Here is a 17310-nt window from a genome sequence, read left to right on the forward strand (position 1 = left end):
TTCCTCAAATTCCAGGAAGAGATCATCGAGAACCTCCTTTACCCAGGAGGTTCCGTGGCCCCATCCACCAGTGTAGTTAGCCGTCTACACGAGCGACATTTCCCCAGTGTCGTTGCTGGTACCTCAACCCAACCGCCACCCCGAAAAAAATGTGTCTGTAGCAGGAGTGTAATTAAGCGTGACACCCGCTATTTCTGTCCTGACTGTCCGGACCACCCTGCCCTATGCTTAGGAGAGTGTTTCCGGAAGTACCACACACAGGTACACCTAGCATAGGGATCACATCTCACCAGGACAGGCACACAGGGCTATTAGGGCCCTTTCTCTCACAGCTGCTGCAAACCTCTCCTTTCACCTGGGATAAAGTGCATAACGTACTTCGCCACATCTTTGGGCGATTTGCGCTTTGCACATTGTCCCATGGGGAAGGAGAGGTTTGTTCTATATAAGGTAAAAAAAAAAAAAAAAAATTACCGGTAAGTAAAAAAGTTAAAAAAGTTTAAAAAAGTTAATATGTTCTGTTCTAAAGTTAATAAAGTTATTGCTTTGCGGCCTGGTTTTTTCTTTTTTGTTTTGTTTTTTTTACCTTCCAGGTGGACCAACCGATCGACCAGCTGCAGCACTGATGTGCATTCGGACAGAAGCATTGCGCTGCTGTCAGATTACACGCAAGTCGGTGTATGCGGCGCTGCAAGACGAGATTTCTCCTCTGCAGTAAAAGATATGTTTGCCGAGGCATATGAGCTGAGGAGGCGGCGGTGTTCATATACTTTGGCAAACACTTTGTATATATATAAAAAAAAAAATCCCGGCAATGATTTATTCATCCACATCGATTGATGTGAATGGAGAAATCTGGTTTGCCAGGGCATACGAGCTGAAGTGGGTATGGATGTTGGGCGGAGCTCCTATGTCCTGGCAGACGCCTTTCCCCTCCTTTTTCTTTTTTTGGCAGAGATTTTTTCATCCACATTGATCGATGCGAATGAAGAAATCTGTGCCGTTCATTTTTTTCTTTCAGCCCAGAGGCTGAACGGAAAAAAAAAATCTCATTACCTGTATGCTCAATATAAGGAGAATAGCAGAAACTCCTAATGCTGGGCATACATGTAATGATTGCGGAGACCCTCAAATGCCAGGGCAGTACAAACACCCCACAAATAACACCATTTTGGAAAGAAGACACCCCAAGGTATTCGCTGAGGGGCATATTGAGTCCATGAAAGATTGAAATTTTTGTCCCAAGTTAGCGGAAAGGGAGACTTTGTGAGAACAAAATCAAAAAAAATCAATTTCCGCTAACTTGTGCCAAAATTTTTTTTTTTCAATGAACTCGCCATGCCCCTCATTGAATACCTTGGGGTGTCTTCTTTCCAAAATGGGGTCACATGTGGGGTATTTATACTGCCCTGGCATTTTAGGGGCCCCAAAGCGTGAGAAGAAGTCTGGTATCCAAATGTCTAAAAATGCCCTCCTAAAAGGAATTTGGGCCCCTTTGCCCACCTAGGCTGCAAAAAAAGTGTCACACATCTGGTATCTCCGTACTCAGGAGAAGTTGAGGAATGTGTTTTGGGGTGTCTTTTTACATATACCCATGCTGGGTGAGATAAATATCTTGGTCAAATGCCAACTTTGTATAAAAAAATGGGAAAAGTTGTCTTTTGCCAAGATATTTCTCTCACCCAGCATGGGTATATGTAAAATGACACCACAAAACACATTCCCCACCTTCTCCTGAGTACGGAGATACCAGATGTGTGACACTTTTTTGCAGCCTAGGTGGGCAAAGGGGCCCACATTCCAAAGAGTAACTTTCGGATTTCACAGGTCATTTACCTACTTACCACACATTAGGGCCCCTGTAAAATGCCAGGGCAGTATAACTACCCCACAAGTGACCCCATTTTGGAAAGAAGACACCCCAAGGTATTCCGTGAGGGGCATGGCAAGTTCCTAGAATTTTTAATTTTTAGTCACAAGTTAGTGGAAAATGATGATTTTTTTTTTTTCATACAAAGTCTCATATTCCACTAACTTGTGACAAAAAATAAAAACTTCCATGAACTCACTATGCCCATCAGCGAATACCTTGGGGTCTCTTCTTTCCAAAATGGGGTCACTTGTGGGGTAGTTATACTGCCCTGGCATTCTAGGGGCCCAAATGTGTGGTAAGGAGTTTGAAATCAAATTCAGTAAAAAATGACCTGTGAAATCCGAAAGGTGCTCTTTGTAATATGGGCCCCTTTGCCCACCTAGGCTGCAAAAAAGTGTCACACATCTGAAATCTCCGTACTCAGGAGAAGGTGGGGAATGTGTTTTGGGGTGTCATTTTATATATACCCATGCTGGGTGAGAGAAATATCTTGGCAAAAGACAACTTTTCCCATTTTTTTATACAAAGTTGGCATTTGACCAAGATATTTATCTCACCCAGCATGGGTATATGTAAAAAGACACCCCAAAACACATTCCTCAACTTCTCCTGAGTACGGAGATACCAGATGTGTGACACTTTTTTGCAGCCTAGGTGGGCAAAGGGGCCCACATTCCAAAGAGCACCTTTTGGATTTCACAGGTCATTTTTTACTGAATTTGATTTCAAACTCCTTACCACACATTTGGGCCCCTAGAATGCCAGGGCAGTATAACTACCCCACAAGTGACCCCATTTTGGAAAGAAGAGACCCCAAGGTATTCGCTGATGGGCATAGTGAGTTCATGGAAGTTTTTATTTTTTGTCACAAGTTAGTGGAATATGAGACTTTGTATGAAAGAAAAATCAAAAAAAAAAATCATCATTTTCCACTAACTTGTGACAAAAAATAAAAAAATTCTAGGAATTCGCCATGCCCCTCACGGAATACCTTGGGGTTTCTTCTTTCCAAAATGGGGTCACTTGTGGGGTAGTTATACTGCCCTGGCATTCTAGGGGCCCAAATGTGTGGTAAGGAGTTTGAAATCAAATTCTGTAAAAAATGACCTGTGAAATCCGAAAGGTGCTCTTTGGAATATGGGCCCCTTTGCCCACCTAGGCTGCAAAAAAGTGTCACACATCTGGTATCTCCGTACTCAGGAGAAGGTGGGGAATGTGTTTTGGGGTGTCATTTTACATATACCCATGCTGGGTGAGAGAAATATCTTGGCAAAAGACAACTTTTCCCATTTTTTTATACAAAGTTGGCATTTGACCAAGATATTTTTCTCACCCAGCATGGATATATGTAAAAAGACACCCCAAAACACATTCCTCAACTTCTCCTGAGTACGGAGATACCAGATGTGTGACACTTTTTTGCAGCCTAGGTGGGCAAAGGGGCCCACATTCCAAAGAGCACCTTTCGGATTTCACAGGTCATTTTTTACAGAATTTGATTTCAAACTCCTTACCACACATTTGGGCCCCTAGAATGCCAGGGCAGTATAACTACCCCACAAGTGACCCCATTTTGGAAAGAAGAGACCCCAAGGTATTCGCTGATGGGCATAGTGAGTTCATGGAAGTTTTTATTTTTTGTCACAAGTTAGTGGAATATGAGACTTTGTATGGAAAAAAAATTTTAAAAAAAAAAATCATCATTTTCCACTAACTTGTGACAAAAAGTAAAAAATTCTAGGAACTCGCCATGCCCCTCACGGAATACCTTGGGGTGTCTTCTTTCCAAAATGGGGTCACTTGTGGGGTAGTTATACTGCCCTGGCATTCTAGGGGCCCAAATGTGTGGTAAGGAGTTTGAAATCAAATTCAGTAAAAAATGACCTGTGAAATCCGAAAGGTGCTCTTTGGAATATGGGCCCCTTTGCCCACCTAGGCTGCAAAAAAGTGTCACACATCTGGTATCTCTGTATTCAGGAGAAGTTGAGGAATGTGTTTTGGGGTGTCTTCTTACATATACCCATGCTGGGTGAGATAAATATCTTGGTCAAATGCCAACTTTGTATAAAAAAATTGGAAAAGTTGTCTTTTGCCAAGATATTTCTCTCACCCAGCATGGGTATATATAAAATGACACCCCAAAACACATTCCCCACCTTCTCCTGAGTACGGAGATACCAGATGTGTGACACTTTTTTGCAGCCTAGGTGGGCAAAGGGGCCCATATTCCAAAGAGCACCTTTCGGATTTCACAGGTCATTTTTTACAGAATTTGATTTCAAACTCCTTACCACACATTTGGGCCCCTAGAATGCCAGGGCAGTATAACTACCCCACAAGTGACCCCATTTTGGAAAGAAGAGACCCCAAGGTATTCGCTGATGGGCATAGTGAGTTCATAGAAGTTTTTATTTTTTGTCACAAGTTAGTGGAATATGAGACTTTGTAAGAAAGAAAAAAAAAAAAAATCATCATTTTCCGCTAACTTGTGACAAAAAATAAAAAGTTCTATGAACTCACTATGCCCATCAGCGAATACCTTAGGGTGTGTACTTTCCGAAATGGGGTCATTTGTGGGGTGTTTGTACTGTCTGGGCATTGTAGAACCTCAGGAAACATGACAGGTGCTCAGAAAGTCAGAGCTGCTTCAAAAAGCGGAAATTCACATTTTTGTACCATAGTTTGTAAACGCTATAACTTTTACCCAAACCATTTTTTTTTTACCCAAACATTTTTTTTTATCAAAGACATGTAGAACAATAAATTTAGAGCAAAATTTATATATGGATCTCGTTTTTTTTGCAAAATTTTACAACTGAAAGTGAAAAATGTCATTTTTTTGCAAAAAAATCGTTAAATTTCGATTAATAACAAAAAAAGTAAAAATGTCAGCAGCAAAGAAATACCACCAAATGAAAGCTCTATTAGTGAGAAGAAAAGGAGGTAAAATTCATTTGGGTGGTAAGTTGCATGACCGAGCAATAAACGGTGAAAGTAGTGTAGGTCAGAAGTGTAAAAAGTGGCCTGGTCTTTCAGGGTGTTTAAGCACTGGGGGCTGAGGTGGTTAAGGACTCGGGACCCATGCCGTACCGATACGTCCTAAGTCCTTAAGGGGTTAAGGACACAGGGCGTACAGATACGCGGCGGACGGTGATTGGAACAAGGTCCCTGCTCAAATCATTGAGCAGGCACCCTGGGACAATGCGAGGGCGGGGTCCGGTGACCCCCCATATTGGCAATCGCCGCAGGTCAATTGAGACCTGCGGTAATTTCACCCAAATAAAGTAAAAAAAATAGTACCAATCTAACCGTAACCTCATCCCGCAAAAAATGAGCCCTTACCTAAGACAATCGCCCAAAAAATAAAAAAACTATGGCTCAGAATATGGAGACACTAAAACATAATTTTTCATTTTTTTTAAAGCTGTTATTGTGTAAAACTTAAGTAAATTTAAAAAAGTATGCATATTAGGTATCACCGCGTCCGTAATAACCTGCTATATAAAAATATCACATGACCGAACCCCTCAGGTGAACACCGTAAAAATAAAAATGGTGTACAAAAAGCCATTTTTTGTCACCTTATATCACAAAAAGTGTAATAGCAAGCGATCAAAAAGTCATATGCACCCCAAAATAGTGCCAATCAAACCATCATCTCATCCCGCAAAAATTGAGACCCTACCTAAGATAATCGCCCAAAAACTGAAAAAATATGGCTCTCAGACTATGGAGACACTAAAACATGATTTTTTAGATTAAAAAATGAAATCATTGTGTAAAACTTACATACATAAAAAAATAGTATACATATTAGGTATCGCCGCGTCTGTGACAACCTGCTCTATAAAAATAGCACATGATCTAACCTGAAGAATTTTGTAAACAACAAAAAAAAGAAAAAAAAAAAAAGACAAAACAGCTATTTCTTGTTTCCTTGCTTCACAAAAAGTGTAAGGCCCCTTTCACACGGGCGAGTATTCCGCGCGGATGCGATGTGTGAGGTGAACGCATTGCACCCGCACTGAATACCGACCCATTAATTTCTATGGGGCTGTTCACATGAGCGGTGATTTTCACGCATCACTTGTGCGTTGGGTGAAAATCGCAGCATGCTCTATATTCTGCATTTTTCACGCAACGCAGGCCCCATAGAAGTGAATGGGGTTGCGTGAAAATCGCAAGCAAGTGCAGATGCGGTGCGATTTTCACGCATGGTTGCTAGGTGACAGTCTATTCACTGTATTATTTTCCCTTATAACATGGTTATAAGGGAAAATAATAGCGTTCTGAATACAGAATGCATAGTACAATAGCGCTGGAGGGGTTAAAAAAAATAAAAAAATTAACTCACCTTCTCCTCTTGTTTGCGTAGTTCCCGGTCTCTTCTTTACTTCTTTAACGATGAACTACCAGCTAGGACCTGTGGTGACGTCAGATCACATGCTCCAATCACATGGTCCATCACCACGGTGATGGAGCATGTGATCTGACGTCACCAAAGGTCCTTTAGCCCACAGCTCATCATTAAAGAAGTAAAGAAGAGACCGGGAACTATGCGAACAAGAGGAGAAGGTGAGTTAATTTTTTAAAATTTTTTTAACCCTCAATTGATCACCTACTAAGCATTCTGTATTCAGAATGCTATTATTTTCCCTTATAACCATGTTATAAGGGAAAATAATAACATCTACACAACACCTAACCCAAGCCCGAACTTCTGTGAAGAAGTTCGGGTTTTTGGGTACCAAACATGCGTGATTTTTCTCACGCGAGTGCAAAACGCATTACATTGTTTTGCACTCGCGCGGAAAAATCGCGGGTGTTCCCGCAACGCACCCGCACATTTTCCCGCAACGCCTGTGTGAAAGAGGCCTAATATAGAGTAACCAAAAATCATATGTACCCTAAACTAGTACCAACAAAACTGCCACCCTATCCCGTAGTTTCTAAAATGGGGTCTCTTTTTTGGAGTTTCTACTCTAGGGGTGCATCAGGGGGGCTTCAAATGGAACATGGTGTCAGAAAACCAGTCCAGCAAAATCTGCCTTCCAAAATCCGTATGACATTCCTTTCCTTCTGTGCCCTGCTGTGTGCCCATACAGCAGTTTACGACCACATAGGGGGGTGTTTCTGTAAACTATAGAATCAGGGGCATAAATATGGAGTTTTTTTTGGCTGTTAACCCTTGCTTTGTAACTGGAAAAAAATTATTAAAATGGAAAATCTGACTAAATTGTATCTCTATTTTCCATTAATTCTTGTGGAACACCTAAAGGGTTAACAAAGTTTGTAAAATCAATTTTGAATACCTTGAGGGGTGTAGTTTCTAGAATGGGGTCATTTTTGGGTGGTTTCTATTATGTAAGCCTCACAAAGTGACTTCAGATCTGAACTGGTCTTTAAAAAGTGGGTTTTTGAAAATTTCTGAAAAAATGCAAGATTTGCTTCTAAGCTTCTAAGCCTTGTAACATCCCCCAAAAAAAAAAATATCATTCCCAAAATGATCTAAACATGAAGTAGACATATGGGGAATGTAAAGTAATAACTATTTTTGTAGGTATTACTATGTATTATAGAAGTAGAGAAATTGAAACTTAAAAATTTGCACATTTTTCCAAATGTTGGGTAAATTTGGTATTTTTTTATAAATAAAAATGTTTTTTTTTTTTACTCCATTTTACCAGTGTCATGAAGTACAATATGTGACGAAAAAACAATCTCAGAATGGCCTGGATAAGTCAAAGCATTTTAAAGTTATCACCACATAAAGTGACATTGGTCAGATTTGCAAAAAATGGCCTGGTCCTTAAGGTGAAAATGAGCCCGGTCCCTAAGGGGTTAATAGTGACTTTCACAGTGACCGCCCCTTTAACAGTGACTTTCACAGTGACTGCCCCTTTAACTGTGACTTTCACAGTGACCGCCCCTTTAACAGTGGCTGCAATCCAGTCGTTTGGTCACGCATAAAGAACGTCCAAACAGAAAGACAGACGTGTAGACAGACAGACAGAAATTCATTTTTATATATATCAATGTAAGTACTTAATAGAGTAACATAATGTGTAATCTTATATATATAAAAATTAGTTTGTCTGTCTGTCTAGACGTTCTTTATGTGCGACCAAACGACTGCACTAATCTTCACCAAATTTGGCACACAGGTACATCAGGTGTGCGGGAAGGTTTTAGACCGGGTCTCAGCTCTCTAGGAGATATTCCCAAAAAATTAGCCCCCCCAAATACAAGCCTGCAAGCCTCACAAAGTGACTTCAGACCTGAACTGGTCCTTAATAAAGTGGGTTTTTGAACATTTCTGATGTTAAAGGGGCGGGCACTGTGAATGTCACTGTTAAATGGGCGGCCACCATGAAGGTCACTGTTAAAGGGGTGGTCAATGCTAAAGGGGCAGTCACTGTTTAAGGGGCGGGCACTGGGAGGTCACTGTTAAAGGTGCAGGCACTGTGAAGGTCATTGTTAAAGGGGCAGGCACTGTGAAGGTCAATGTTAAAGGTGCGGCCACTTTGAAGGTCACTGTTAAAGGGGCGGCCAATGTGGAGGTCATTGTTAAAGGGACGGGTACTGTAGAGGTCACTGTTATGGGGGAAACTTGATATCTTTTTACGACACACGTAAACATAAAGTGAAATAGATGAAATATACTCGTGCAAAGCCGGGTCCTTCTGCTAGTAATGTATAGATAGGTAAATTAACCTAATGGACCATATCTCAAAACTTAAATATTTTATGACAAAGGGCTAAAAAATATAATGGTATAATATAAATGTGTATAATAATACATGCAGTGGCAAAATTCCAAATAGTATAAGCTCATTTGTGTTGCAATATGGTATCTTTTAATACAATAGTAAAGTGCCTTGAAATTGCTGTTTAATATGCCCATTAGTAAAATGTATGAATAGTTACCTTCCAAATAATGGCATATGGGTGAGAAGCGCTGTTGCACAAGTCAACTAAAGATATTGACTAATATTTTGGCACATACCTGACAATATACACATAAGAGGCAACAGGCAGTGCAACTTAAAGAGGACCTTTCATGGGTCCAGACATTATGAAATAAGTAGGGGGTTGTGTAGGGCATAGTGCAGGCATGTAAGATCACTTACTAGCTTATCTATCTGGCGCTCCGTTCCCCCACTGTGGTCCTCTTTAATCCAATGTATGAGCATTACTGTGGATTGCAAAAGTGCAAAAGGTAAACATAAAACCTATTGAGAGCAATCAACGCGTGAATGTGACATTACTCTGCACATTATTGAGAGTTATAAAGCAGTTATCAGTCCTATATGCGAGAGCTCTGCATTTAGGCAGAAACAGGGGACCACGACAATAGGACATGTTCTATATTTTTGTCGGTGCGCTGTCCCTATTTTTTGCTGCCCCTTTGAAGTGAATGGGTCCACATCCAAGTCGCAAAAATGTGGATAGGATGCAGACAAAAATATGTTTCTGTGCATGAGCCCTTAGCAATTTGCATCCTCTGTGGATGTACCCTAAAGATAATAACTAAGAGTATTTCATGGGGTGTTACTTGGCCCTTATACAGTGGCAGTGGGGTAACATACTGGATGCCACAGCTAACTGCAAGTGTTTGCCTTTCTGTTGAGCTGTCACAGCCTCATGTCAGATAATTTTGGATGTAAATGAGTCAGCTCATATGAACAAGTTTCTTTACCGCCTATTAATATTTGTGTAATAAGGAAAAATGTAGCCAAATGAAATAACTAGGTGCTATGTTCAGCATCCTATAATCCTTATTAATGAGCTACGTATAAATACTTTAGTATTGTATTTAATAGGGGATGGTAAAGCATTCCCATATCTCCTCTGATATACCTTAGACTTTTTGGCTAATCTTACAGAGGAGCTCATTCATATGATATGTGTCTTAGGACTTATTAACCTGTTAGCAATTTACTGCCATTGTGTCTGGCATCATTCTGCTGCAGCAGCTACTTCACTGGCTTTCTTTCCTAATATGAAATTCAGAGCATGTTGCAAGTGCATGGTGCATAAATCTCTTTTGCAAGGAAAGGTATTTTTATGTAGTGCATCTCCTTATGTCTTAATAGAGGACAACCCCCAGGCATTTACCTGACCATAGGAGTTTACAGCACTGAACTCTGGCACCTGCAATTTTCTTTTCATTTTCTGCTTTCAAATAAATGTAGTCGCCCAAGTATACTAAACTTGGCAGCGAAGCTCAGACCACGGCATTACTAGAATATGGGTAACTGTGTTCTGATCAGAAACATGAATGCAATATATCCGTACAGATATCGTTTAAAAAATTGTTAAATAGTAATATTACCTATAACTGTCCAAGCTTTATAGCTAATGCCCCCAAATGCAGTGAGATCCTGTGCATAATATTTAATGCATTACTAAACTGTGTACATTAACATCTAACTGTACACTGGAACACTGGAACTGTGTTGCCATATTCATGTAAAACTGTGCAAACAATTTATGAAGTGGAGAAAAGGTTTATCTTATTAAAACTCTATTGAAGGGACTTTCCTTTTTTTTTCTTTCACTAAACTGACGAGAGCTTGTCAAAATAATAAACATCTTATGCTAACTTTCAAAGCCTTCTTAGACCGAGTGCTGCTGCTCTGTCCTCTTTTCTTCGCCACTGCAGTCAATGATGTATTGTTGTGGCTGCATCAGTGATGTCCCTTATACAGCTGTAACCAATCACTGGTCTTTTGGTGTACATCATGTGCCCTCTGAGGGCAGTGATTGGATGTAGCAGTGTATGGAATGTCACCACTGCAGCCACAACAATACATCACAGGCTGCTGCTCATGGAATAAGGCTGCATTCACACGTCCGTGTGTGTTTTGCGGACATCGGCGATGTGCATTCCGCATTTTGCGGTCCGCACATCGCCGGCACTTAATAGAAAATGCCTTTTCTTGTCCGCAATTGCGGACAAGAATAGGACATGTTCTATAATTTTCGGGATCGGAATTGCGGACCCGGAAGTGCGGATCCGCAATGCCGGATCCTGGCAGCACATAGTGCTGCCCCGTAGAAATGAATGGGTCCGCAATTCCGTTCCGCAAAATGCGGAATGAAATTGCGGACGTGTGAATGGACCCTAAGGAGTGGTGTTGGATCAAAATGGTCTGGAGAGGTAGAGTTTAGTAAATTAAATACCTTGGACAACCACTTTAAAGTTGGACATGTCTGTTATTGTTCAGTTCCTTAATTATAACTTTGTTTAGAAAGCAAGAATTCATGGACTCCTGCTGATTTTATTCAGAATAGCTTCCTGGATCAACAATCCTTTTCCAAAATTCTAGTAACTATAACCTGTAATAATATTACACTCCAGAATCCAGTCAAGACCTCTTGAACTCTTTGAAGTGATTTCACCATCACTTCTTCTGGCAGAGAGTTCCATGGTCTCTCTGCTCTTACACTAAAGAATCCTCTTCTATGTTTGTGTACAAACCTTCTTGCCTCTAGATGGAGAGGATGTCCTCTAGTCACAGTCCAGGGTATACATAGATGATGGGAGAGATCTCGGTACTGACCCCTGATATATGTATAAATAGTTATTAGATCACCCCTCAGTCTTTTTTTTTATTTGATCACCTCAGGAACTCCAGAGCTTAGTCCTGCTGACTGCAAAGAGTTGGAAAACAAGCTTAAGGAAAGAGAAGAATTTCTGATCCCTATTTATCACCAAGTTGCTGTGCAGTTTGCAGATCTACATGATACACCTGGTAGAATGCAGGAGAAGGGAGTTATAACTGTAAGTATAACCCTCATTGCTTTGACCTGTATATTTAATTTAGGTATTTAAATTTTTTTCTAATAAGTTTTTGTTGTCGGTTCATCAAAAATACAGGATGTTTTGGAATGGAAAACATCAAGGACTTTTTTTTACTGGAGGTTACGGAGGCTACTTTTGGAAGATGTAGCAAAGAAAAAGATCCATGCTGCAAATCCGGAGTTAACAGATGGACAGATCCAAGCTATGCTAAGGCGATGGTTTGTTGAAGTGGAAGGAACTGTCAAGGTATGAGTGTAATCTACATATATTCTTTTGCATCTTTTTCCTGGCTGACAGAATGGCGTGTGCGCACAACATCTTGGTCTTCATCCCGCTGAGCGAAGATGTTGTGCGCACGTGCCGTTCTGGACATGAGTGCGGTTTAGCGCTGTCAATCTAAAGGCAGGGGGCGCGAGGAAAAGCAGAGGGACTTCATTATGGAGCTGTGCTCAAACCGCAGAAACCCCCCTCCTGGTGCTGGAATAGTTCACTTGTATAACTTTTAAAGTTCATTTTTCTCTGCAACGATACCATGTACAGACATAGGGCAGGTATTGTTTTAATCACAGTCATCAACCCTACCAGCATATATATCTGGTATATTAGGGTTGATCCAGGTGAAAGACACTTTAATGTATTGGGGGGTTGAAGTTTGGGAAAACAGCATATATGTGTCTTACAATACGCAGGTAGCAGAGAATTTGTCTGAGTGATAACATGACATAGCAGGCCAAAATCCATGTGTGGGTGCATCTCCACACAGTTGAAATGTAATTTTTTTTGTGGAGTTGATGTTTGGGAACACACCGCAGCATATTCGTGTCTTACAGTACACAAGGTAGTGGAGGACAATTTCTCTGAGTTGTAACGTGACATACAGTAGCAGGCCAAAATTTGTGTGTGGGTGCATCTCCACACAGTTGAAATTTTTGGGGGGTTGAAGTTTGGGAACACAGGATATACGTGTCTTATAATACACAGGATAGTGGATGGTTTACATCAAAACTTTGTAGGTACATCTCCAGACAGCTCAAATGTTTGTGTTGTGATAGGGGGGAAATAATCGCATAGTAGTTTGACAATTTGTGTTTTACACCAGCGAAAGCTTATTTTCTCTTCACTGCCTCTTCCTAGTGGGATACTTTTTTTATTTTTACCTAAGAAGCGGCAAGAAAACCACACCAGTCAAGACAATGTCACGGATAACAACTTGTGTAAGAGCACTCACTGTTTAGAGTGCCCTGAAGAGGAGGTTCAGGAGGAGGCTGGGGACCCCATGCATACCTGTGTTGATGGTGATGGTAATAGTGGCACCCATAAACACGGCATTGGTGGTGGCAGTCAGGGCAAATGCAGAGCAGGGGCTAGGAGCCAACCATGGTATCTCACAGTCTGATAAAAGCAGCAAGGAAGGTGAGGACTCCGATGACGATTGGTAGCAGTGGCAGCAATAAAGAGCAGAGGTGATGTACCTACCAAAGAACAGCCAGGGCCACGTCGTCTTCGGGATCTGGTGATGCCGCTTACATTGTGGGTGGGTTAGGCCAAAAATTTGCCAAAGCTAAGCTGAGCTCTGCTGCCAGTAGCTATATATGAGCAACTCCTGCATGGTGTTTTTTTCTCTACAAGGTGGGCACACAAAACCATAGCCATGTGCAAGATCTGCAGAATTACAATAAGGTGTGGGCGTGTCAACACAATCATAGGTACCAGTGTTGTACAATGTTCCCTGTAAGCCTCTGCTGTTGCTGAACAGAGCCGTTAGGTAGCTGGGGGATACATCGTGAAAAGTGGATAATCTCATACTAAAGGTGCAGTCCCATGTAGCAACCATGGGGTTACCCGCAATACTATGCAACCCGTTTCTGTGGATTTACAATAAAGCTATGATTGATGCTGCCTCTCTTGAGAACAATTGCCTATGGCAGTGTATGGAGAGGTGGCTCAACAGGTGTGGCTCCTTCCATTTACTTCTTTGGGAGAATAGGATCTGTGGTATCTGAATCTATCAGACTCCTGTGGATATGCCATAAAAGTTTTACCTGCAGTCCTGTGTAACACCACAGATAACAGTGATAACTCTGAGTACAGATAATGTAGTAGATGGCCATAACCTCAACTTTCAAAGCCCAAGGATTTGCCATGATCAGCGGCACGCATAGCGTGCTGCAGCAAATTTTTTGAACACTAACACATGCCTCTAAGGTTGGGCTCACATCATGTTTTTCCCATCCGTTTAACGTATACAAAATACATATATGTTAAACGGATGCCTCAGACTGATGCCATACAGTGACATCTGTTCACCATAGCGTTCCATTGTAGGATAGAAGAACGTGATGTGCTGCATTTTTGTATCCTTTTTTTTCTTCTAACATACAGGTGTAGCAGAGCTAAAAATTGACTCTAATAACATGTCACTTGGGTATATCCTGACAAAAGCCTTTGAAATCCATTGAAAGTCAGTTAACATTTTCTTGCAATTTTTTTTACTTATGGCATTAACCATCAAGTTTAGTTCAACTGCATCTGTATATGTCAAATGGAGGCATAAAACGTAATGTGAACCCACCCTGACCCTGCTTAATATCTATCTATACATGTCCCAATTCCACCCAGTCCCCTTTGGGTTTGACAAAATTGAATTCCCCATCACAGTAGAAGGCCTCCTTTAGTGGCCCCTCACAGTAGTACCGGCACCTGAATTGTTAATAAAATGAAAAAAATAGGACATACGTGACTGCTCCCTGCTTTACCATTGCACTCAATTGTCTTTGCATCCTAAAAATGCAGAGACAGTTAATAGCAAGACATGCCACAGTCCTTCCAGGAAGGCAGGACAGCACCTGAATTCTGCTCGGACTGTCCTGTCAGATCTCTGGCGGTGCAAGTAGCTGTCACCTGCAGTCCTATGTAACACCACAGGTAATAAAGTGATGGCTTTCTGAGTATAGAAAATGTAGTAGTATTACCTGCAGTCCTATGTAAAACCACAGATAACACTAGTGCAGATCATGTGGTAGTGTTACCTGCAGTCAAATGTAAAACCACAGATAACACTAGTGCAGATCATGTGGTAGTGTTACCTGCAGTCCTGTGTAAAACCACAAATAACTGTCACAGGAAGTACGGGGAAGGAAAGACCACCAATGGGAACCACAACTAAACAACGACAGACTAGGTCCCAAACCTAGGGAATAAAGAAGTCACCTCCTAGCATTCCCTGATACTCTCCCTAAGCTGCTAACAAAATGTGCAAATCTCAATGGTAGAAATGCACATGCACAGGAACCTGAGACTCCAGAAACACTGCACCAAACCCTCAGCTTAGGGAACAGGGAAAGAGGCAACCGGCTACTTCCAAACTGAAGAAGCAAGTGTCTCCCTGAGGCCTAGTCAGGACAGACACACCAAGAAAAGGGAAAGGACTTAGCTTGAGATGTAACTGGAACAGGAGAACCACCAGACAGAGCACTTCACAGAAGAGCTATCAGCTGCAAGGAAACAAGTGAGAGGCGGTACATATAAAGAGCCACCTGACTGATAATGAGCAGCATCTGCGAAGGGGTGGAACCTGTCAGCAACAATGAAAACAAGAGATCTGTCAAATAGACTCCTGAGTCTTCCGTCTATTTGAACTTCTAAGATCTCTCCCAGGGCCGGCGGTGACAATAACACTAGAGCAGATCATGTGGTAGTGTTACCTGCATCTTTAGTGTGCCTCCCTGTACCTCTTCCATGTAATTCCATGCTGGCGGCGCTGCCTTCTCCTCCCTTCTTGCCACGCTGCAGTTCAGTGCTTCTGATCTTTCAGATGCAGCGTAGCCCCGCACAGAAAGTCTTGACGTAGCTGCGTCAGGCCATAAGAACACTGTGGGCAGGATGACACATTCACACAGGGACACACATACACACGGGAACAGACACACACACTCCCTCTCTGGCCTCTGCTAAATATTTCATCTAGGACTCACACTCCAGCAGGGCTCCTCTCTGTAACCACAAGAACACAGCTCTTTGCTCCTATTCTGACTGCATCAAGGCATAATTTTTGGATCCTTGGTCCCCCAACAAGCCACTTTTTATTTTTATTTTTTATCCTATAACTACAGGTGTGTTTAAACACCATTTTCCCTGATAAGGGACCATTTTTGGAAGCTTTGAAATATGAAAAAGCATAATACATGTGACTGCATTGAGGGTCAGATATACTCTACTTTTGTGGCATATATCTAGCGCAGATTCTGTCACACACCATATTGCGGCACAATCTGCAACTTCTTCTTCGCTCACACCAGGTCTAAAAAAGTTGACGTCTCTCCATAACTTCAGTGATCCAACTATAGGGCTTATTAAGACCCGCGTTTAAAATACCGGTCTTAACCCCTTAGGGACACATGACGATCACCGGCGGGCGTTGATCGGAACAAGGTGCCTGCTCAAATCATTGAGCAGGCACCTCGGCTAAATGCGCGTGGGGGTCCCTTGACCCCCCTCCCCCGTGTCGGCGATCACCGCAAACCGCAGGTCAATTCAGACCTGCGGTTTGCGGCTTTTACCTGGTGCGGCGGCGGTGACATCGGGTCCCCATGGGGCTGAGGGGGGGACCCGATGGCATGGAATGCAGCGCGATGCCTTCCTGAGGCATCTGCGCTGTCTTCCGGTGAAGAGCCTGTGAGATCCAGCCGCCTGGATCTCACAGGCCCCGGAAGCTGTATGAGTAATACACACAGTATTACTCATACAGTCAATGCATTCCAATACAGAAGTATTGGAATGCATTGTAAAGGATTAGACCCCCAAAAGTTCAAATCCCAAAGTGGGACAAAAAGAAAGTGAAAAAAAAGTTGAAAAAATAAAGTTTTCCCCAAAAAAAATTAAAAGTTTCAAGTAAAAATAAACAAAAAAGTCATTTTCACCAAATAAAGTAAAAAAAAAAAAGGTAAAAAATAGGGGGAAAAAAAAGTATATACATATTAGGTATCGCCGCGTCCGTATCGACCGGCTCTGTAAACATATCACATGACCTAACCCCTCAGATGAACACCGTAAAAAAAAAAACTGTGCTAAATAAACATTTTTTGGTCACCTTACATCACAAAAAGTACAACAGCAAGCGATCAAAAAGGCGTTTGCCCACCAAAATAGTACCAATCTAACCGTCACCTCATCCGCAAAAAAATGAGCCCCTACTGAGACAATCGCCCAAAAAATAAAAAAACTATGGCTCAGAATATGGAGACTTTTTTTTTGTTTGAAAAAAGCTGTTATTGTGTAAAACTTACATAAATAAAAAAAAAGTATACATATTTGGTATCGCCGCGTTTGTATTGACCGGCTCTATAAAAATATCACATGACCAACCTCTCAGATGAACACCGTAAAAATAAAAAAATTAAAACTGTGCTAAATAAACCATTTTTTGTCAACTTACATCACAAAAAGTGTAATAGCAAGCGATCAAAAGTCATATGCACCCCAAAATAGTGCCAATCAAACAGTCATCTCATCCCGCAAAAATGAGACCCTAACTAAGATAATCGCCCAAAAACTGAAAAAAACTATGGCTCTCAGAATATGGAGACACTAAAACATGATTTTTTTTTGTTTCAAAAATTATATTAATGTG

At 41.5% G+C, this 17310-nt stretch overlaps 1 protein-coding gene across 1 annotated transcript in view; it reads left to right on the top strand.

The window, feature by feature from the left end:
• ACACA (acetyl-CoA carboxylase alpha) overlaps positions 1–17310 on the top strand; it is a 993014-nt gene that overhangs the window by 909821 nt on the left and 65883 nt on the right. The window contains exons 52-53 of the mRNA XM_040424192.1: positions 11506–11660; positions 11757–11927. Of these exons, the coding sequence (XP_040280126.1) occupies positions 11506–11660; positions 11757–11927 (326 nt within the window). The remainder of the gene's footprint in view (positions 1–11505; positions 11661–11756; positions 11928–17310) is intronic.

The sequence above is a fragment of the Bufo bufo genome, chromosome 3 (assembly GCF_905171765.1).
Source record: "Bufo bufo chromosome 3, aBufBuf1.1, whole genome shotgun sequence".
Taxonomy (NCBI): Eukaryota; Metazoa; Chordata; class Amphibia; order Anura; family Bufonidae; genus Bufo; species Bufo bufo.